Genomic DNA, 23,895 nt, shown 5'->3' with positions numbered 1-23,895 from the left:
GCATACAGAAAAGACAATGGTCCTTAAGAAAAGTGACCTAATGGAACTTTTGAAATGTGGGTGACATGTCACTTGTCACTCTCAGCCAATGGGACGTCGAAGATTTCTGAAAACTTTCCTTTGCGTAGTTTAGTTAGCGTAGAAAGGTATAAAAAGTCATGCCCCTAGGGATGGGCTGGCTGCTGCTTTCTGACTTTCCGATGAGGGTGAAGTGCTGTCGGACTTTGCGTGGAGCACGTAAGAATCCTCAAAGAACTTTACTTTAATTTCTATCTATTTAGCTCAGTTAAGGACTTAGGTTTTAGAAATGCTAAACTTTAAATATTCACTTTAACTTTGATTCACTTGCTTAAATTGTATTTTTCTCACGTTTCTTTACAATCATGCTTGCTTTAATGCTAATAAATAACTTTTATAAAACTATCAATTAAAATACCATAATTTAGTAAATAAAATCTTACTTTTGACAAACAAGCTGGTCTTGGTTATTCAGAAGTGCAGGTTACTATTAGCTAGATCACGTCGTCAATGGTGGTCGTTTAAATGGTTAGGATTTATTCTAATGACAATATTCTTTCCGCAGATGTATAAAATTGTATATAGTTTGTAGATAATGTGTATATAGATTTAATCTGACCACCTGATTCAGTAGGCCCAAAATATGTCAGGTTTATAAATGGGTCCATAATTTAGTATAGAATTTTGTTTATAGGTTATAAAGTTGGGTAGCGTTGTTTATGATATATTTTCTATAGCCCGCTGGATCAATTCTCTGGTAGCAGAAATTGATGGTTGCTAAGAGTAACCAAGGTAATATGTTGGTTGCTAAGGGTTACTAAAGTGTTATGGTATGGAAATAGGATCGATGTTTTAACACATGTTGAGTTCGTTTTTCGTGCTATCTGTAAGCTATACCGGTATAGATTGTGTGGCGAGAAATTAGTCACGCAAGCCATCTGTTCTGTTTGTAGTGATATCGCCGAGTATCACAAGAGGTATCGCCGTGTACCATAGTGTTGTCGCCGAGCAGCACAGTTTTAGGGCTAGGTGTGAATCTTGTATAGTGAGGGTTTTCTAAGAAATTAAAGCAGCATGAGAATAGGGACAAAGCGCCTTCCATAAAACTCACTGTGATAAGAGTATTAGTTATATCCGAGCTTGAGTGAAGGGTAAATTAGCGTCGGTGCATGATTATCTATAAACAGGTTAGAGTCCTGTACGGGTACATGTTTCATATCTATAAACAGGTGAGAGCCCTGTACGGATAACGTCGTTATTTTGCTAACGGTGCATGATCTCTATAAACAGGTGAGAGTCCTGTACGGATTTCATGTGTGTTTGAAATTAGGGAATTTTCAGTGTGAAAGTGCGAGTTTGATTTGTATTTTATGTTCAAGTGGAACTCTTAGAACTGTCACTTCGCGGTGCGTTCAGAGCAAAGCGAGTTCATAATTATACGTGTTAGAAGGGTGGGGTAAGGGTTACTCTACTGACAATTGGATATTATCCTTAGTGTGAATAGCGCCGTCTATTCCGAAGTGTGGATACTTGAATGTATGTAAACTATCCTAAATAGTGAAACGAACAGATGATGTCCTTATAGTCATTGTTAAGAATTAATTTACACTGAAAAGTGTTCTTAAAATGGCGCTGTGAAAAGATTTTGTGAAAGAGGGGTAAGCGCCAGGAGTGAGAAACGAGAAACCGCAGCTGCTGTGTACGTCACAGAGCCGCGCTGGGATTGGGTGACCTACGTCACAAGCTATATTCTGATTGGCTCTTGAGTCTCTGACGACCTGTAAGCTGATTGGTCCTTCAGAAAAACTCCAATTTTATTGGTTGAACAGAAAAGTGACGTAGCTCAACTGTCATTGGCTTGTTGGTGTGTTTCGCGCACGGATTGGTTGTTTTGCGGAACATCCCGGAAATATTTTACGAACGATTTTGTGAATTAGATTTAACTCTTAAAAATGAGTTATCATTTTAAACATGTTGAGAAAAAGCCAACATTATTTCAGAAGTTTAAGAATTTATTTTCGCCTGACAAGAAAATCGAAACGCGAGGTGGTAAATTACTTCATAAGTATAAAACACCTGCAGCGTATATGGAAGGTGAATATGGATATCATACTGTCTTATGGTTCGATAGTTGGAAACGCTATACTAAGAACGACGGTGTTTTAACTTGGCCTGATGATGGTTCATTTAATGTAAAAGTCTTGAGAAATTTACGAGAGAAAATGAATGCTCTTGTTCCGAAACCGAGACCAACTCAATTTGAAGCTTTAGTTGAGTGGGAAGACGAGATGTATCAGTTACAAAGAGAAGCTAGTGGAATTAAAAGACCTTCTAAAAATCCACCTTGGAGAAGAGAAACTCATGAAGATAGATTGCGAATGTGGAGACAGGGAAACATGAGTGAAGGATTGTATTTAATTCAGGAAATGGTAATGGGTACTCCTACAGGGAAATCTATGGAAAGTGAATCTGAGGATGCAGTTATGGAAGAAATATATACAACTGCTAGAAAGAACCAGCCTTTGACACCTCCTAGATCATGGTCTACTCCGGTGGTTTCTACTGAAACTTCACCGAGTGCACCTCCAATTAATGAAGCTCCTAAACTTTATCCAAATAATTGTGAAATCATTGAAACTCCTAGAAGACCAGAATTTGATAATGCTTGAAATGAAGGTAGACATTTTACAATGGCTCCAAGGGCAAGAGAAGCTCCAAAAGATTATACAAGAGAGGCAAGAAATGTTGAAGATGTTGATTATAATGAATATTTAAGATCTAAAGAAGAATTAATAAAAAGAACGACAAAAGGCATGGAAGCTGTGACAGTTCCAGTAACGATTGGTCCTGTTCAGCCTGTATTTGACCAAAAAGAAACAAACAAGACAGGATTAACTATTCCTTTAAATGCAGAAATTCAAAAGGTTGCTGAAAAATTTTATTCAGACTTATCTGAAATAAACTCTTCTAAATCGAGAATGCCTGATTTAACCTTTAATGAGGATTTATCTCCGAAAACACCAATGGGTGCTATATCAGATATAGGGAGTCCTGAAGTCAGGGTAACCACACCAAAACTTGATGTGGCTAAATTAAAAGCGAATATCGAAGAATTAATAATCGGAACAATTGGTCCAGATAGTTTAAATTACTATCGAGATGATGAACTACTGTTCATTTGCAAAAGCATTCAATGGAAAACAAAAAATAAATATGATCAATTAGAAGATCTAGCAGCAGAACTTGAAATCGATGTGAGCAAACAAAAGAATTTTGCGAAACATTACAGATTAGACTTTTCAGAAAGTGACATTGAGAGTTTGAACTCAATGGGAAGAATAGTACATATAAAAGATTTGATTGTTTATATCAAAAAGCTAGGAGAACTGAATAAGTGGAGAGTGAAATGGACGAAAAAGAAGGAAGATGAAAGATTGGAAAAATTGTCAAAACAATTTCCAATGAGAGAAATTGCAGGTGGAGGATATGTTCATGTCCCTTGGTCGAGACAGGACATTCTGTTGTTTACAAATGACTTTCCGAAATTGAGGGAAAAACCAGTTGAGTGGTACAGGCAAGTCGATAGATTTATCAAAGTGTCAAAAGTTCTGTGGATTGATTTAGATGGATTTTTTGACATTGTCGTTCCATCAGATCTTTGGACAGAATGTAAAATATCGATTAGTTGGCCAAAAACAGAACCTGAGCGAATCAAAGAAACAGGTGCTCCAAATCCACTTGTAATGGATTTTTATGAAAAAGTGATTGTTTGGATGAAAAACAAAATTCCACCCAAAGAAGTCGATTGGGTTAAAATAGAAAGGACAGAACAGGAAACAAAAGAATCAGTTCATTCCTTTTATGAAAGACTACTGTTAATCTTTAAACAATACAGTGGTTATGAAAAACTAGATGAAAAGGATATGAGCCATTTTGTCTATAGATTTGTTTATGGACTAAAACCTGAAATTGGAGAAATGATCAGAAATAGCATTGTCGGATGGCAATCACTATCTGTAGATGATATTCTAAGAAAGGCTAAGTATTGCAGTGATGAATTAGAAGTAAAACAGAAGAAGCTCAAGGAGAAAGCCATGTGGGCTCAGGTAAAAGTGGCTGAGCAACAGATTGCCAGCATGGGTAATAAGAACACTAATTTTGTTCAAACTGGAAATACAAACCAGATACAAGGAAAGTTTAAAAGTAATAATTTCCCAAAGAAATTTAGCCCAAAGATTGAGGAGTTGAAACAAAGATTACCTTGTTTTAATTGTGGCGAAATTGGACATTGGAGAGACGAGTGTCCTCATCCTCCTAAAAACTTAAAGAATCCCTTATTGAATCCACAGATGCAGAATGGTGTTGACCTGCAGCGACAGCTACAGATGCAACAGGGGTTAAACAAATTAAATATTCAGCGACAGTTGCAGCAACAGCAACAGCAACAGGTGAATAATCGTCAAGACCAATTGCCACAACCACCTTTTCCGAATTGTGGGGGAGTTCAAAAATATAATCCAAACGTGGGATTTCAGGGAAGTGAACAGGTAATAAAACCACAAAAACAGCAAAAGCAGCAAAGAGTTCAAATGCAAAATGCTTCACAACAGTTTTTATTAACAGAAAGTCAAGACAGCGATTCTGATGATTATTGCTGACGGTGCCCGAGAGAGGAGGAAGAGTGTGTTGTTGGAGCCACTCTTGAGGTTGACCAGTCAGGTCCTTTTGTAAACGGGAAAGTTAATGATGTAGACATCACTTTTCTAGTGGACACTGATGCTACCCGTTCTACTGTTAGATCAGTGGAAATTGAAAACCTACCTCTCTCTGGGGATACCATCCAAGTTGTCGGAGTAAGTAATCAGCAAATTAAAACTGACTTAACTGATCCAGTTCCAGTTGAAATTGGAAATTACAGAGACAAACACAGATTTGTGGTTTGTAATAGTAGTCCAGTGAATCTATTGGGCAGAGACATCCTATGTAAAATGAATTGCAGAATATATTGTTCTCCTGATGGAGTTGAGTTACAAACAATGGAGGAAGATGGTTTATACAGAATGACAATGATGATGATGGAAGCAGAAGAAACAAAATTGTTTCCTGCACTTGAAGAAAAGGATTTACCTGAAGAACTCAAGGAAACAGTGAAATCTGAAATATGGGATTTTACTGGAAATGAGATGGGTCTGATGAAAAACGTAGATCCAGTAAAAATTACATTGAAACAGGGAATAGAATTTCCAAACATTCCACAATATAAAATGAAAACAGAAACAATTGAAGGTATTACACCTATAATTGAAAAATTAATCAAGCAAGGTGTATTAAAAGAATTGGAGAGTAGTCCTTGTAATTCACCAATTATGGGAGTTAAAAAGTCTAACGGAACATTTAGAATCGTACAAGATTTGAGAAAGGTTAATCAAATTGTCGTTCCATGTTGTCCTGTGGTTCCAAATCCAGCAGTAATTCTATTCCAGATTCCACATGATGCTGAATGGTATACAGTCATTGATCTTTGCAATGCATTCTTTACTGTTCCCTTACATCCAGACAGTTATGAAATCTTTGCTTTCAGATTTCAAGGTAAGACCCTCGGATGGTCAAGAATCCCTCAGGGCTATACAGAAAGTCCTTCAATCTTTAATGAACTGTTAAAAAGATCATTAGAAGACCTAGACTTACCTGGTAGGTCTACGTTAGTGCAGTATATTGATGATTTGTTAATAGCTGCAAAGACAAGAGAAAATTGTGTGACAGACACAATAATTCTGTTAAATCGCCTTGCAGAAGAAGGACATAAAGTGTCCCCAGCAAAACTACAGTTTTGCAAACAAGAAGTAAAATATCTTGGTCACAGAATTGCAAAGGGAAAAAGACAAGTAACAATAGAGAGAATAAAAATGATTCAAGCAATGTTACCACCTAGGTCAGAATGTTCTTAGGAATGGTTGGTTATTGTCGACAATGGATAAGTGGATTTTCAGTAATTGCAAAACCACTACAAAGACTGACAAAGTCAGATGTAAAAGATCCAATTATTCTCAATGATGCTGAGATGGATTCTTTTGAGAACCTGAAAAAGAGCTTATGCCAAGCTCCTGCTTTAGGTATGCCAAATTATGAGAAAGATTTCGAACTGTATTGCAGTGAGAGAGAAGGATGTGCATTATCTGTGTTAATTCAGAGACATGGAAATTTAAAGAAACCTATTGCATACTTCTCTGCAGTCCTTGATCCAATTGCAAAAGCATTACCAGGTTGCTTGAAAGCAGTTGCAGCTACAAGTATCAGCCTCTAACAAAGTGAGGGGATCATTATGGGATTTCCTGTGAAAGTTTTTGTGCCTCATTCAGTAGAAATATTACTAACAAGAGGTAAGACTCAACATTTAACAAGTAGCAGGTTGACAAAGTATGAGAAAATCATACTAGGAGCAGATAATGTTTCGATTTCAAGATGTTTAAATCTGAATCCTTCTACATTACTGCCTGATTCTGAAATTGTTGATGACATTGAAACAGAACATGAATGTTTAGATGTCATGGAATTCTGCACTAAACCAAGAAAAGACATCAAAGACAGACCTTTGTCTGAATCGGATTTTGTCTACTTTGTAGATGGCTCATGCTTAAGATCCGAAGGAGGTGTCTTAAAAGCTTCATATTCAGTTTGTACAGTCACAGATGTCGAAGAAGCATCATGTCTTGAAGGAGTTCGTTCAGCACAAGTGGCTGAATTAATTGCTTTAATTCGTGCATGTGAAATATCAAAGGATATAAGAGTTACCATCATTACTGATAGTCAGTACGGATATGGAGTTGTGCATGATTATGGACAACTCTGGTCACAGAGAGGATACATGACATCAGCAGGATCACCAATTAAAAATGCAGTTTTCATTAGGAGATTAATTGAAGCAATACAATTGCCAAAAGAAATCGCCATTGTTAAGTGTGCAGCACACACTAGAGGAATTGATTATATTTCCAAGGGAAATGCCTTCGCAGATGAAACAGCTAAATACTGCGCAAGGAAAAATTATTCTTACAATCGGGAGAGGAGTAAAGAAACTGATTCAAATTCATTAATGCTAACAACAGTTGTAGAAACATGGCATGAGATTAGAGATTTACAAAATGAAGCAGAAGATGAAGAAAAAGACTTGTGGTTGAGATCAGATTGTAGACCACGTGAAGAAGATGGAGTGTGGGTTTACAAAGATGGCAGAGTAGTCTTACCAAATTGCTTGATTGCTGACATGGCCAGATTATATCATGGTCCAGCACATCTGGGAAGAGATTCTATGGTTAGACTTTTCAGAGAAACATGGTTCAATACTAAGTTTAGAACTATTGCAGAATCTTTTTGTCAAAGGTGTTTGTCATGCCAACAAATGAATCCAAACAGAAAATCAGTGGTGGGGACAGGAATAATTGGTCGAGAGGGTGGTCCCTTTACCAGGTTACAAATGGATTTCATTGAAATGCCCTTACACAATTGTTTGAAATATGTGCTTGTAATTGTTTGCTTGTTTTCAAGATGGGTAGAGGCTTTCCCTACACGACATTGTGATTCAATTACAGTAGCAAAACTAATGCTCAGAGAAATTATCCCAAGGTACGGTTTTCCAGTCACTATTGAGAGTGATGGAGGAAGCCATTTTGATAACAAACTGATGAAGTTAATTTGCGAAGCTTTGAGCATTGAGCAGAAAATACACTGTGCATACAGACCAGAGGCATCAGGAGTGGTTGAACAAATTAATGGAACAATTAAAAACAGAATTGGAAAAATGTGTCTTGAAACAGGTGTAAAGTGGACTGATGCTCTTCCACTTGTTTTGATGTCAATAAGAAGTACACCAGATAAAAAGACAGGTTTGAGTCCTCATGAAAATTTAATGGGAAGAGTTATGAGGCAAGCTTTTGTACCTGTAGGTAAACTGTTGAGCATAAATGACAGTGCTATTTTGGATTACTGTAAAAGGTTATCTGATATGGTAACTTCTGTGTCTAATCAGGTGGGAACTGAAGCACAATCAGATGAAAAGGTTTTGACACATGATCTGAGACCTGGCGATTGGGTCAGAACGAAAGTACATCGGAGAAGGAATTGTCTAGCTCCTAGATGGCAAAAACCTAGGCAGATAATTTTGATCACTACTAATGCTGTAAAGTGCAGAGGATTGAAACGCTGGATTCATCCTAGTCATACTATTCCAGTACCAACTCCTGAGAGTTCTGATGTTGAAAGTGATACCACAGATGATTCTGATTCTGAAGCAGAAGGCGAAACAGAAGGTGAAATAATTCCAGATTCTGAAGATCGACAAGAAAGTCGACATCTGGAAACTGTGCCAGTGAATGAAAATTTTACAAGAAAAGACTTAGAAATCATTGAAATAGATTCTGAAGGTGAAGAGAATCTGTTAAAAGGAAAGATAACTGAGGATTCGGTTGTCTCTATTGAAGACAAAGAAGCAGAACAAAAAGAAGTTTCAGACCAGGAGAGTATCGAAAGGCAGAGAACAAACTCTGAAGTAAGGAACAGAAATCTGAAATCTGGGAAGTTGGGGGTAATTGAAGAAGAGGAGGAAGACGAATTACCGAGTACCAGTGATGGAAGACAAAGTGAAGTTCCTGAAGGAGTGAAATTGCCGAATAGAGAAGTTCCTGAGTCAATTGAAATTTCAGACTACGAAACTGAAGAAAGTGACGTGGATGGTGAAAGCGAAAACAGAAAGAAAAGGACTTGGAAGTCAGAATCAAATAATTCTGAACCAAAGAAGAAGTACGTGAGAAAAGCAGACTACTGGCCTGGTGGAAGATTGAGAGTCAGATTGATCAAGAAACCAAAAGAACAAGTTGAAGAAATCAGTAGTCAAAAGAGTCCTGGAAAAGAAGTTGGAGTTGGAAGGAGAATTGAAGTGATATCGAGAAAAGGAAAAAGAATAGTAAGACCAAACCAAAAATACAAGTCTCCTGAGTGGACTTACTTAGTAATTCCACCTGTTATTGACATATATGACAGTAGTGAAGAAGAAAACGAAATCCAAGAAATTAGTGACAATGATTGAAGTACAGAGATATTAAATTGGCAAAAGACTGAAGAAAATTTGTTAGTTGACACAAGGTTGAAGAAAAACTGTTTAGTTGAAGAAAACTTATGTATGACATAAGGTCGAAGAAATCTTGTTTAGGGTTTTAAAAAAAAAAAAATATTTTAAAAGGGGGGTGTAAATATAAATTTAGAATTTTAAAATTTATTTTATTTTTTTGAGGCTAAAATTAACCAAAAATGCCTTATGTTAAGGAGAGCACTTCAAAGTGTTCTGTTTTTAAAAGATGCTGTAAGATGACTCTGGTGTGTCTGCTCATTTTAATTCTGCTCTGGTTGATTTTAGCTGTGATTATCCCTTTGGAGATGAATAGAGAATTACACAAAGTTAACATAACAAGCAAAGCTCTGGTTAGCCAAACTAAACATAGTGCGTCTGCAAAGGTTATTGATCATCAGCCTAACATTCATCAAGATAAATCAATTGGTGATTTTTCAAGTAATACATTCACAAAGCTATTGAGTGAATATGTTAAGGTAATGGATGCAAAAGACTGCTACGTCTGCGTTAAGTTACCTGCTTCTGTTTCTGAGGGAGTAACATATAATATGCTTCCTCTCACTTATGCTGTAACATGTAGTGTGTTAACTAGTTTATTTTATCAAACTGGACGTTTAGAATATTATTATTCAAATTGTGATGAAATTTTTGCAAATATTAAGATTGAAAATGCTTTAAATAAGCATAAGAAAGCAAAGCAAATGAGAGAATTTTTTCTTGTTACTAACGAACTTACTTATGAGTATGCTTATAAAAATAATCTAACTTGCAAATTAAGTGCTGAAGGAAAGAAATTTTTGAATATGGTTGAGGAGAGAAGAGCAATTTATAAGAGGAATGAATTAGTCAAGCAGACTAAGTCAAGTTTCTGGCAGAAAGAGGATGAAAAGTTAAATGGCAAAATGCTTGAAAATATTGCAATTCACATAGACAAACCAGTTAGTGGAAAGCTTTGCATTAGAAGAGATAATACACTTTTTGATAATTATTTTGTAGGTGCAAGTAACTGTGAAGATACTTATCAGATTTTGGGAGGTTGGGGATTCAAAGGTGGAAAAGATCCAATCTTTCCTGGGATTTATTTTATTTGTGGTGACAAAGCCTACTACAACCTTCCAGACCACTGGTATGGAACTTGTTATGTGGGAATTGTTTTTCCTAAAGTGTTTCATGTTGACAGAGATTCAGAAGGATTGTTTAAAATTCATAATTATGTAAATAGAGTTAAAAGAGAAACTTTTACTGAAGTTCTGGGAGATATTTTTCAAGCAGTAATACCTTTTGTTGGTATAACCCTAAATGCAGGGAGAATCAGAAAATTGTCCACTATAGTTGATAGATTATCAACTGACACAGCTGATGGGTTTCAATTAGTGAACGTTGAAGTTATTGCAATTAGATCCATGGTAATTCAAGATCGCCTTGCTTTAGACATACTCCTAGCAAAAGAGGGAGGAGTCTGTGGCATTTTACATGTACAACATTGTTGTACATATATACCTGACGAAAGTAAGAATATTGAAATGTACATTAAGAATATTACACAAATGCATTCAGAGATAATTCCTTTAGAAGAAGATGATTTTACCGGGAAACTTTCAAAAAGGTTTCAAGCAATTAAAAACTGGTTTCATGATATCGGAAGTTCAATTCTTGGCAAGATTCTGGCACCTTTGATTATAATAATATTCGTTTTTATTTTGACCAAAATAGGTTGTTTGTTACATAAAAGAAAGAAACAGTTGAAAGAAAAGAAAACAATCTATAAACTTAGAAAAGAAGAAGAAAGGGAGATCGAATTACAGGAGTTACATAGAGAGCGTTATGCTAATTCCAAAGATTACGCAGAAACAGACTTTTAGGTTTACTGATACAAATGAATTTGAATCGATTTCTTAGAAATTTAAATTACCAAAATTTTGAGTGCTGGTGTGGTGATTTGTTAATCACCAGATGAGGGAGTTGATGGAGCGAGATAGAAAACAGAGTTTTGTTTAAACTCGTGAAGTCACATTTCCATAACATGAATAATAATATTAATGATTTGTGATATGTCGTGCTAATACAACTTAGATTAAACTTTACACATGGGGGGACTAACATGTGTGCTCATAAACGTGCATAATTGTTGCATCTTTTTGTTCGTGCAAAATAATAAAATAATTTATTGTTTTCGTTTTTGTCATCACTAACTGCTGCAAACTTAAAAGAAGCATGTGCTTGTTTTGCTTTTCCTTGTCTGTGTGATGTCATTTCCACTATTTTAGGTGCATATAAGTCTCATGGATTATCGAAGACTGGTAGATATAAACGCTGCTTTATTTGTTTGCATTGGCTAGGTAACATTTGATTAATCGGGTGGGTTAATTAATTAGTAAATCTTGGGGTGGATACAGAATCTACATTATTTCTTACATTAATACTTTTCTTGTGTTTGTTTTATACTAGAAAGCATAAGTTGCCTGCTTTTGGGCCTAGTTTACTCGAGCTACAAAAAGCTGAATTTTACTTCTGCAAAAGTCACGAGACGCCCATTCTGAAATAAAATGTTCGTCAAAAGCTGCGTTCACAAAGCAAAAACTGACGTGCTATCATCATTCTGTCGGACATGGCCAAGGTCGAAAAAGAACATTTTGTCAGCCCTTAACTTGGCATCCGCGGAAGTCAATTGGAAGCAATGAGAACATTTATATACATTTGTTACAAACCAAGGAAGCTCCTGGTTGCATACAGAAAAGACAATGGTCCTTAAGAAAAGTGACCTAATGGAACTTTTGAAATGTGGGTGACATGTCACTTGTCACTCTCAGCCAATGGGACGTCGAAGATTTCTGAAAACTTTCCTTTGCGTAGTTTAGTTAGCGTAGAAAGGTATAAAAAGTCATGCCCCTAGGGATGGGCTGGCTGCTGCTTTCTGACTTTCCGATGAGGGTGAAGTGCTGTCGGACTTTGCGTGGAGCACGTAAGAATCCTCAAAGAACTTTACTTTAATTTCTATCTATTTAGCTCAGTTAAGGACTTAGGTTTTAGAAATGCTAAACTTTAAATATTCACTTTAACTTTGATTCACTTGCTTAAATTGTATTTTTCTCACGTTTCTTTACAATCATGCTTGCTTTAATGCTAATAAATAACTTTTATAAAACTATCAATTAAAATACCATAATTTAGTAAATAAAATCTTACTTTTGATAAACAAGCTGGTCTTGGTTATTCAGAAGTGCAGGTTACTATTAGCTAGATCACGTCGTCAATGGTGGTCGTTTAAATGGTTAGGATTTATTCTAATGACAATATTCTTTCCGCAGATGTATAAAATTGTATATAGTTTGTAGATAATGTGTATATAGATTTAATCTGACCACCAGATTCAGTAGGCCCAAAATATGTCAGGTTTATAAATGGGTCCATAATTTAGTATAGAATTTTGTTTATAGGTTATAAAGTTGGGTAGCGTTGTTTATGATATATTTTCTATAGCCCGCTGGATCAGGAGTCAGAGGAGCACGAGGTAAAAAGCACTTGGAGAAACCAATTGTCTTTTTTAAACCGGTTTTACATTACGAACGAGGAATTCTGCATTTTCCACAGATGAACACAAACGCTTAAATGAGCAACACAACAAATTAAACAGTAGATTTCTCAAACATTCAACAGCAGCGTGCAGGCCGACACTTACCTTTAAGGCATCCCCTTCATTTCCTTCCATCACTTCAAGAATGAGTGCAGCTAGAATATTAAAGCCTTGGCAGTAACCAACAGATTTGTTCCACCGGGCATAGGCAAGCAGGACCCGTTTCAACACCACTCTGTCCTGTTCAGCTTCCTGCCCACAGTAGGAACTGCAACCAGTCCTGTGTAGGTCCTGTAAAAGAGTTATTTGGAGTGGATTGAGATTTACTTGCATGGCACTTTGATCTACAACTAGGGCTTACATTGGAACTATTTCAAATAATAACAGGAAGATGACATGTATTGTACTGATTTACAACTGTTTTCAAGTTGATAGGTCTTGAATATTTTAATGTTTCATTTTTGAGCTGCTGTTTCATTCACTTTGTAAGGTGTGCAAGGTTGCAGTTTAACCAACAATAAATACGGTCAGTTATTTAAACATTTTTATATGGCCCTTGCTTAAAATGTGTTCGAAAGAAACAGAAAACTATATTAACTGCATTTCAATTAACGCTATTCTTTTCCATGGTGTTATACACATTACATAATTAGGGGCATCTCTAAAAATAACTTGCAGTCTTACAAGACAATACACAGCAGAAGCGATTAAAGCAAAACATGAATGAGGTATGGACTAAAGCAGATTACAATTTATGTCGGCCACTGAAGCTTGTGTAGATAGGACTGAACATTTATGCAGGAGAGAGGTGCTATTCACTATGCTAGTGACAGCATAAAGCATTTGCCAAGGTTAAGCGGAAAATGTAGCAAAGGCGACAATGCAAGACTCCATGTTTTGCGTAGATGCCTATTCCGTGTATATTTAATCTACACTTACAAATGTCAAGATCTTTTATCCCAGGGTTTGCTCCTCATACCTGGAGTCCTCATTTTGACTATTAACATTAGGGCATTTTGATAGTATCAGCTTGCCACCTTCCCAGTGCTTCTCAGAACAACCAATCATTTTCCTTCAATTCCACTCAAAAACTTGGGTGCTTCAGAAATGGGGTAGGCAGACTTAATGGGGGTGTGTATGGTGGAAAAGATATCACCCTACAAAAGGAACAGCGCTTGTAGAAACAAATCATTTATCAAGCACTATCTTGAAGGCATCAAAAGGAAGAACTGTTGAGCGGTATTGAGAACTGAGCAGTATACACTTGCAAAAGACAATCTACACAACACACCCTTTTTTAAACCTGAATAGAGCTGAAGTAGTGTATGTGCTGCAGTGCGCTATGAAGTCACACACAGGATTCCAAACTATCAGAGCAGGAGAGAGATAGTGTAGATTAAACCTTTCCTTTGGTAAGGGAAAGTTAAACATATTGAGCAGTACAACATCTGTACATTTTGGAGACGGGTGAGGCAGAGAACAGGGTGAGATCCTGATGGTGTCACATGGTGCGTAGAGGATGTGACCTCACAGAATTGAAATACGGAGCTGAAAACTGGCAAGAGCTGATTGCTGAACGATGCAGTCACTTTTTAGCTGTTTGTAGGGTCCCTTGAGTAAACATCTGGATTACACCAAACTATACATTACAATCTTATCAAGCAGTCTCATTAAACGTATGGAATCAGAATAAGATTCTGGTGTTGATGCCAAGAACTATCTTGAATGATTCCCAGTCATGTGATGGAAAAGTCAATGGAACAGTTCAAGAATGCACTGGTGACCTCATAACAATTCATAATCCAGAACTCATTTCTTGACCATTACAAGTAGTAAATTCAGTTCTGTTTGCAAGGCACCTTTCTGTAAATTACCAAACATCTAGTGGTGAAAAGCAGACAAGGTTTTTCAGCAGCACATTGCCATACTGTCTGGCATGACATTGTACAGAGTATTAGTCACTGCAAGTGTGACAGAGAGGAAAGTGGCATACTAACACGAAGATATTTGCCTTTCTTAAAGCAGAGGTGGGTGTATTGAATAGTGTGGTGTGGGCTGTCAGAGACGATCCTTAGTATTCTGGACAAAAGGACATATACTGCATCATCCATTTCGAGTTGCACTATTCTTTTCAGATTTCCCCAAAAGCAACTCGAGCAAAAGTTCTAAAGAGCTATTTAGGCCTTCCCTGAGGTTTCCCCTATCGGTTTAGGTGTATGAAGTCACTCTGGCATCCAATGCATACATCACTGATTCCAAATAGATGGGTGGGTGGAGATAAACAGCAGAATCATTTTTTGTTTGTAAGCACACCGAAAGACTTCAGAGGCCGACTTTAGCAGGAAAAACAGATAAGTGAAGATATTCCAAATAGGTTCTTGGGCATATGTTCTGGCTTCAGACATCAAATGCAGGGTCTTTTCCTTAAGAAAAAATATTGTGAAAAGTCCCTAGGTTTTGTAAAAGATGTTCATATGGTATTTGTACGGTCTGTAGGAAGAGTAAGGTAACAGTACTGCTTAGACTCAGGCACCAGTCAGTCGAGCTCAGGCTTTGATAGTGCTCACTGCCATTTGATGAGGAAAGCCAAACCTATCCAAAAGCAGGCTCAAGGTACAGTTTCTAGCAAAAGCTTTAGACAAACACTCAAAGGGTATACACTTTAGAGATTGATTATGGAAGCTAGACATGAAATCTCAGCATCTAGCAATTCTTGTTGTAGCAAAGAGTCCCAGTTGCAGAGTCCTTCTTGACTCAGAATTCTCCTCTAGAGGATTGTTGTGACACACCAGTAATTTTCTGTGGATAACCAGATTATGGTGTCTGCTTTCAAATTTTCAAAGCGTGGAAGCCCACGCTATCCCAATCATAGTACAATTCCAAAAACGTTTCATTATATGAAGGGCAAAATTGACTTAGTCAAAACTTGGTTAACAATTCACTCTATTCTACAAATGCACCTCTCTGCCCCCCACGCCCCACCGAGAGTGCATGAAATTCTATGTTTAACATACAGCACTCACCTTTACAATCTGAATGCCCATGGAGTCGTCATCTGGATTACTTCTGTCATTAAAAGTGAATCGCATTGTTTTATCCCAATCAATAGAAATACTGTGCAAGTATTGATCTGCTAAGGTCAACCATACCTAAAGAAAAAATAGGATAAAATATGTAATATTTTTGATGCATTCCAAATTAAGCCAGCCTCTTCATATTGTTAAAATACAGTTGTAAGTGAAAATATATAGCGTTTTCTTTCCCATACAGCAAAAATAAACAAATTCTAGAGTGCACGACATATCTATCCAGAAATAAGCTTGAGAGGATCACCATCAGACTTTCACAAAAGTAGAAATGAAAATGAAAGTATGTTCATCTCCACAAACCTTAAGCAAGCAGATGCCACTGAAATTAGGCAATATAATCAATCATAATTTTCTGACACCAAAATATCTATAACTTTTGTTGATGGGAAAGACACCATATTGACTTTGATAGCAGCGCGTTTCCAAATTAAGACTTCAGAATGCTATCAGCAATAAGTTTCAATCCGCCAGCGTAGCAGGTTCATGTAAGGTCATGAAAACTACTAAAACATTGTTGGGCCAGTTAACTTTGTTACCCTATGTCTAGAGCCTTCCGTTATTTAGTAATTTATTAAAGGAACAGTTTGTTTATAATAAATGATCTGTCTTATGAGTTCTATAATAAATGCTTTGTCTTATGAGTCAGATGGCATTCACAAATTCATTCATGGGCAACTCTAAATGCTCTTGAGGCATCATAACATTCCAACACTGATTTTGGGGTTGGAACAGTGTAAAAAACATGTCAAACCAATTGAAAAGCAGGGCCGAATTAGTATTACATTTTAAGAATGTAGAAATGTAATATATAAATCAAGATTCGAAATAAAAATAATAGCCATTCGTTAACAGATTACATAACAAGCACTGATTCAGTTTTGCTACCACATCGTATATTAAATAGAACATGCAGAACTTCAAAATATAGATAAAGCTATGTTTTCCTGCCGTCCTAAAGTAATCTTTGTTGCATTTGACTAGGAGCCAATATGAATTTTAGACCTCAGAAAACATAAAAGTACATGCCAAAACTAAGACCGAAGTGCAACATATCGGTGGGTCCACTTTGTTTGTAGATCAGTCTATGCATGGCGGAGACAAGGCTGAAATGTTTGGAAATTGTACATTTTTTTTGCGTAGTCCACTGGCCTGCAAGAAGGAGTAGGAAGTTCGATAAAGCACTGAGAGATTACTTAAAAATGGGAGGAATATGCAACTATATATAGTTTTGCAATATTACTTCCTGGTCCACTGTTTGAAGTAGGTCACCAGTTGAGGGGACCTTCTGTGTGATCAGAGAGCATTCATTTTAGTCTTGATTTCGCTTGTGGAGTTCTAGAACCTTTTGAAAACCAATATCCACATCTGATGTTTTCAGACTCGGATGATGAGAAAAAATATTTCACTTATCCAACAGTCACACACAAGTGCATGAGAAACAGGAGATAAAGAGTAAGCTCCCTGTGTCACCCAATTAGGAGAAGAGAAATCTTTCACCCACCCTGTGGCCTGAATTTTAAAAAACAACTAGTGAAGTTCCCTACGGTGATGAAAAAAGGGAGTTTTACTCCAAATCCCAATTCCCGAGAGTCCCCTCCCCTCCTCCCCCCAAAAATGTGTGGGCTAGCATGCATGGGATCCACAAAACCTACAGATAGCAATTAACCCAATTTGGAGGAAAACAACTAGAAACCTGTGAGTCCCATGGAGGTGCTCCATGAATTTGCAATATTCAGAAGCAGAGCACAATGAATTTCTAGACTGGAGGTGACTGAAAGCAGATCCACCTACCCCCACTCATAGAGACTACTATTCACACACTTATCTAGGATGAGTTTGATGGCAGCAGAGTGTCTGGAGAGATAGTTTTAGCTGTATACTTGGAAAAGGAGTCTGCCAACACGACTAAAGTAAAATCTGTTCAGCTCCACATTCTTGTGAAGGGGGCACTTCTACCACCCATGTGTCTTGTGATGCTTCATGCATGGATCGTATGAAAGGCACGTGCTAGGATAACAGTGCAGGATTGTGGTCACCTGCACAAGGTAAAGCCCTCACAGTTTCAGTGTTATTGGACCTGCAACTGGCGCAGCGCCTCGGAGATTCTAACACCTGCCACTGTTGTCTGGTTTCTGGCTACAATACATGTTCATCCCATAGCCCTGCTGGAATACAAAAGACTAGCCTAAACCTTTATGACGATTGAGCCAGATTTTCTTTCGGATCCGAGTTACAATAGCTTGCTTCCACTCAGGGTGCCCGATTTGTGTGCGATTCAACCTACATCCTGTGAACGTCTTTTGTATCACCACTTTCTGCTTTGCTTAGGGCAGTATAGAAGAATGCAAAGACTCACTGATGGAGGTTACACTGTATGCCAGGGAATACACATTACTTTGAAGATGTGGTTTCTGAACTTTATTTCATGTGTGAAAATCTGCACAGCTGCTCTCCACTTTGAATGGATTGTTATGATTTTTGAACCTGACACCTGAACTTTGCTTTCCAGAAAACCTTCAGTGTTAATGAATATAAAGCCTCCTTAAGCCATTACATGATAGCCCTCTCATCGTATGGAGACACTCGGCTGCTTCACTAAAGAGGGAAGTAGAACATTTTTCTCAAGGTTTGGAATAAACCTATTACTTTGGAGAGAGCTGTTACTCCTTTGATGAGACCTTGGACAGAAAGCCTCGCTGCCCGGCTCCTCTAACTCATCTGGAAGAAGAGGAAGCCTTGCTGCCCGGCTCCTCTAACTCATCTGGAAGAAGAGGAAGCCGGGGAAGCCTCGCTGACCGGCTCCTCTAACTCATCTGGAAGAAGAGGAAGCCTTGCTGCCCGGCTCCTCTAACTCATCTGTAAGAAGTGGAAGCCTTGCTGCCCGGCTCCTCAAACTCATCTGTAAGAAGTGGAAGCCTTGCTGCCCGGCTCCTCAAACTCATCTGGAAGAAGAGGAAGCCGGGGAAGCCTCGCTGCCCGGGTCCTCTAACTCATCTGGAAGAAGAGGAAGCCTTGCTGCCCGGCTCCTCTAATTCATCTGGAAGAAGAGGAAGCCTTGCTGCCCGGCTCCTCAAACTCATCTGGAAGAAGAGGAAGCCTTGCTGCCCGGCTCCTCTAACTCATCTGGAAGAAGAGGAAGCCGGGGAAGCCTCGCTGCCCGGCTCCTCAAACTCATCTGGAAGAAGAGGAAGCCTTGCTGCCCGGCTCCTCTAACTCATCTGGAAGAAGAGGAAGCCGGGGAAGCCTCGCTGCCCGGGTCCTCTAACTCATCTGGAAGAAGAGGAAGCCTTGCTGCCCGGCTCCTCTAACTCATCTGGAAGAAGAGGAAGCCGGGGAAGCCTTTCTGTCTGGCTCCTCTAACTCATCTGGAAGAAGAGGAAGTCTTGCTGTCCGGCTCCTCTAACTCATCTGGAAGAAGTGGAAGCCGGGGAAGCCTCGCAGCCCGGCTCCTCAAACTCATCTGGAAGAAGAGGAAGCCTTGCTGCCCGGCTCCTCTAACTCATCTGGAAGAAGTGGAAGCCTTGCTGCCCGGCTCCTCTAACTTATCTGGAAGAAGAGGAAGCCTCGCTGCCCGGGTCCTCTAACTCATCTGGAAGAAGAGGAAGCCTTGCTGCCCGGCTCCTCTAACTCACCTGGAAGAAGAGGAAGCCGGGTAAGCCTTTCTGTCCGGCTCCTCTAACTCATCTGGAAGAAGAGGAAGCCTTGCTGTCCGGCTCCTCTAACTCATCTGGAAGAAGAGGAAGCCGGGGAAGCCTTGCTGTCCGGCACCTCTAACTCATCTGGAAGAAGAGGAAGCCTTGCAGCCCGGCTTGGCGTTGAGCTGGCGCTTATCGAGGAGAGCAAGAGGCAAGGCCCAGGAGAATGAAGACTTCTTGGAGTTGTCTTGAGGAAGCCACCCACCCAGGAGCTAGAAGGAGCTTTCAGTCCAGCTGGTTAGCGCTAAACTAAGGACCTCAACTTTGCAAATTAACAAAGGGGTAAAGGGCCTGCATAAAAACAAAGAGCTGTCGGTATTGTGAACCTGCGTCACCTCGATACATTACAGCATATGTGATTTAGTGAAAGAGCATACACCTCAGTTGCAGCCAAAGAGGGACACACAGAATTCTCCTCTTACATCCTAGGCCGGATGACACGCGTACCTCCGATATCACAGTCATTATACCATCTCTCTACCCCTTACACTTACAGAGATATTATGGGTTAAAGATGCAACTGGTCCCTAACTTTGAATACCGTGGCTGTATCATGAACATATTATCAAGTGTAGAAGGATGCTATGTATAATGTAATCACTTCCTCTACAGGACATACGCTTAATCAGGAACTCTCTGAAACTCGCCAAGAAGGTGCATGAGTTGCAGTCCGCACAGCTTCGAAACAAAGCAGTAACGATAGCTTTGGGCGTAGACGCTGTTGTGTCTGTAGCTCAGGTACTAAAGCGTACAGTCACCAAGTTAAGAGTATGCCCATTGAGACAGCCGAATTTCATTCAAAACAGGTATACATACAACTGCGTTGCAACCCTGTGTTGCTTGCTCAGTATATGCCCCACCCCTCTAGTAGAAACAAGTGGTTCCAGTGAATATATAAGGTCCAGTGGGTTCGTTCCCCCGCTACCTGATAATTATAACTATATACAGCTGTTCATGAGGTAAAGGTTCAAAGGTTTGGTACTCTGGAGCTTATTCTGAGTGGCAACTAAAGCCCTGCACCAGAAATGCCACTGAATTAGGAGTCCAGCTGAAAGAGGAATTTTCTTGTTGAAATGTGTCCACTGCACCCACACCACAGAAGCCTGGTGAAGCCATTAATTGGACACAGGAGCGGTGGACTTTTGGGTAGTGACTTTGGTGCCACAGACCAATCCTTTTGCGTGCTTGGGGATCCCACTTGTCTCTTGAGTATTTTGATTATTTCTGTTTTCTGTGTTAGATTTCCACACTGGTGGGCTCAAATCCTATAAAGTGGCCCTCTTTTCCATGGGATTTTAAGAAAAAAATTACACCAGATAGTCTTAGCATAGATAATAAATTAATACATTGTGTAGCATATCTTTAAGTGCATTGATCGGCAACTGTAACAAAGCCACAGAAAAAACGGAGAACAAAGAAATCCTAAACCTACTAGAATGAGATAACATCGTCCACAGAGGTCTATATTATTGAAATAGTATTGTGTAGGAAGAGTTAGAACTCGCCCCAGAATGTGCTGCATCCTTTTAGTTTGTTTTGTGGTCATCGTGGTAAATGAAATGGCTGATCACAAGCACAGAAAAGGTCTCACAGTCTGAGAAATGACAAATAATTGAGAAACTTTGTAACACATTAAAAAAAAGTCTTCCTATTTTCCTTTATATCATTATCATGCAAAGTGATTGTTGCTATGGTTGAGCCAGGAAGTAGGCTTGAACGTACAAAAATAATTGAAATAAAAAATAGCCCTGAACCACGCCAACACGTGGGCAGTGGGATGAATATTCTGAGAGCAATAACCTCCTGAGCCAACTAACTGTGGAATCACAAACATGAATGAATGAGACATAATTGCCTCAGCCACGCAGTTTAACAGCTGACCTGCTAATGGTATCAATGAATAACACTTTTACCAAAATGATAGAGTTGTGTCCACACTGTGTCCACAGATTCGGACTGCCAACCAGTAGCGCGGACAATGAAACGGCACACGGGTCTTACTTAGCCCAGCATGCTCAATGCAGCTTCGGGTTAAAGAAACCCAATCTAGCTTTACTATATTGCTTTACACTATCGTGAAGGACTTGTCATCTTTATGTGAGAATAAGAGAACTACATTGGCCCAAGCCACACTTCTGTCAGAATACTGCCATTCCCTCCCTCCTGTAAACCATGTAGAAATTAAGTCATCATCTTCAGGTATAACAAAGTGACTCGTAGATATCTACCATAATGTCTAGGAAAATGCTTATATTATCTACCGTCACCTGCTGCATTTCTCACCCGCTATGGCCAAGGGTACAATTTAAAGTATTAGTCATCACAAAGCAGCATATGAACTAAACCAAGCTAAACAAAGAGTAGACCTCTTATTAACTATTTAGCTCAGACTCACCACACATGTCAAAGTTTCACATTCTCTATCTCTAGGATTCATCATTTATTTAGGTGTTACTTATTAAAGCGTTCTCTAAAGCAATGTATGTCCACTTTGGTTATTTTAGAGCACTTGTCGGAGTTCTGAAGGAATACAACTTTGGAGCTAGGGGCAAGAGTTTAGACATTTGTGTTAGAAATTCTTCTATTTTAGCCTCTGTTCAGTGCAGAGTTCAATTTAAAGCAAGTCTGAAAAGTTTGGCTTTCAAACATGAACTGCATTTATTTGGGTTTGGACCGATGTCAAGAGTCTAAGGGCTTACACCGGCAGAGAATTCACTAGCTACACTGGTGTAAACCTCTTGACTTGGTAGTTTATTCCCACCAAAGGGCTGCAAGGTCACAGTGATGATCATCCCACCATATTGCTGGCAGGGTGACTGTCACGTATTTTCTCTGCCTGTATCTGCATAAGAACTTCAGCAAACATGGACAGGGAAAATGAATACTGGCCCCAATATGCAGGAAAAAACCTCATGTTTGTGCCATTTTTCTTTTTTTTTAATCAAGAAATATAACAAAGTCCTGCTTTGAGAGTTTATTTCTTAAATATAAAAACGTTTACTTAGCATGTGCTTTCAACATGGTGCACACTTAGCAAGCTTTATTGCTGTGAAGAGAGCCATGAGAGAACCCTTCACAATCTCCACAAGCATTGCTCTTTAGATATGATGGGAGGGACTGCCAGAGGAGAGGAGGACATTCCTCCATTTACCTGGCAGGATAGGGGGACCGCACACCAACTGCTAAATAAGCTCTAAATCCTAGAAACACATAGTTGCATGTTTCAGTCTCTTGAATGATCTTTAGTTGATCCGGTGGGAAGCCATTGAGTGAATGTCTCTGGATGGGGAAAAGTGACTGTGCCAATCTGTAGGTACACTGAGCCTGTGCCACAGCAAGCTTCATGGATGGTGCACAGAACTTCGACTTTGATGCTGCCATTGACAGGAGTAAAAAGAACAATTGATGGACAGAATGCAGAACAATGTCATACATTCACCCCAGTACAGAGATCTGGGCCTAAATCCATCGTTTTTTTGCTCACCATGCCATTCCAGTTTGGACCCCGCCATTTTCAAATCAGTCTTGACCGTGCGCCCAATGGGAACAGACCAGCCCAAACTGCCAGGCCAGGGGCTCCCTGGCCTGGAAACATGCATCCTAGGACCAGTTTCGGGCTTTCAGCCCTCATCAGCCAGTATAGCTCGACTCCAGTGGCAAGGAGAGCACGGGATTCACGTCTGGGCATACCCGTCCCACTCGGGGTGACAAATGTAAAAAAGAACAATTGATGGACAGAATGCAGAACAGGTCATATATTCACCCCATTACAGAGATCTGGACCTAAATCCATCGTTTTTTTGCTTACCATGTCATTCCAGTTTGGACCCAGCCATATGCAAATCAGTCTTGACCCTGCACCCAATTAGAACACACCAGCCCGAACTGCCAGGCCAGGTCCTCCCTGGACTGGAAACAAGCATCCTAGGATCGGATTCGGGCGTTCAGCCCTCATCAGCCAGGATAGCTCGACTCCAGTGGCATGGAGAGCATGGGTCCCACGTCTGGCATACCCGTCCCACTCGGGGTCACAAATGTAAAAATAACAATCGATGGACAGAATGCAGAACAATATTATACATTCACCCAGTACAGACATCTGGGCCTAAATCCATCGTTTTTTTGCTCACCAGGCCATTCCAGTTTGGACCCAGCCATTTGCAAATCAGTCTTGACCCTGCGCCTAATGGGAACAGTCCAGCCCAAACTGCCAGGCTAGGTCCTCCCTGGACTGGAAACAAGCATCATAGGATTGGTTTCAGGCTTTCAGCCCTCATCAGCCAGGATAGCTTGACTCCAGTGGCATGGAGAGCACAGGACTCACGTCTGGGCATACCCGTCCCACTCGGGGTGACAAATGTAAAAAGAACAATTGATGGACAGAATGCAGAACAA

General features: G+C 39.3%; 1 protein-coding gene across 3 annotated transcripts in view; it reads right to left on the bottom strand.

Annotated features, from left to right (window-relative positions):
* Nucleotides 1–23,895, bottom strand: part of TBC1D30 (TBC1 domain family member 30) — a 374,894-nt gene that overhangs the window by 115,058 nt on the left and 235,941 nt on the right. For all 3 annotated transcript variants that reach the window (XM_078676239.1, XM_078676257.1, XM_078676248.1), the window contains exons 5-6: nucleotides 15,740–15,865; nucleotides 12,822–13,007 (exon numbers count right to left, since the gene is read on the bottom strand). In XM_078676239.1, the coding sequence (XP_078532365.1) occupies nucleotides 12,822–13,007; nucleotides 15,740–15,865 (312 nt within the window). The remainder of the gene's footprint in view (nucleotides 1–12,821; nucleotides 13,008–15,739; nucleotides 15,866–23,895) is intronic.

This window comes from Lissotriton helveticus, chromosome 1_1, assembly GCF_964261635.1.
Source record: "Lissotriton helveticus chromosome 1_1, aLisHel1.1, whole genome shotgun sequence".
In the NCBI taxonomy this organism is placed as follows: Eukaryota; Metazoa; Chordata; class Amphibia; order Caudata; family Salamandridae; genus Lissotriton; species Lissotriton helveticus.
This window is presented reverse-complemented; position numbering and strand designations above follow the sequence as displayed.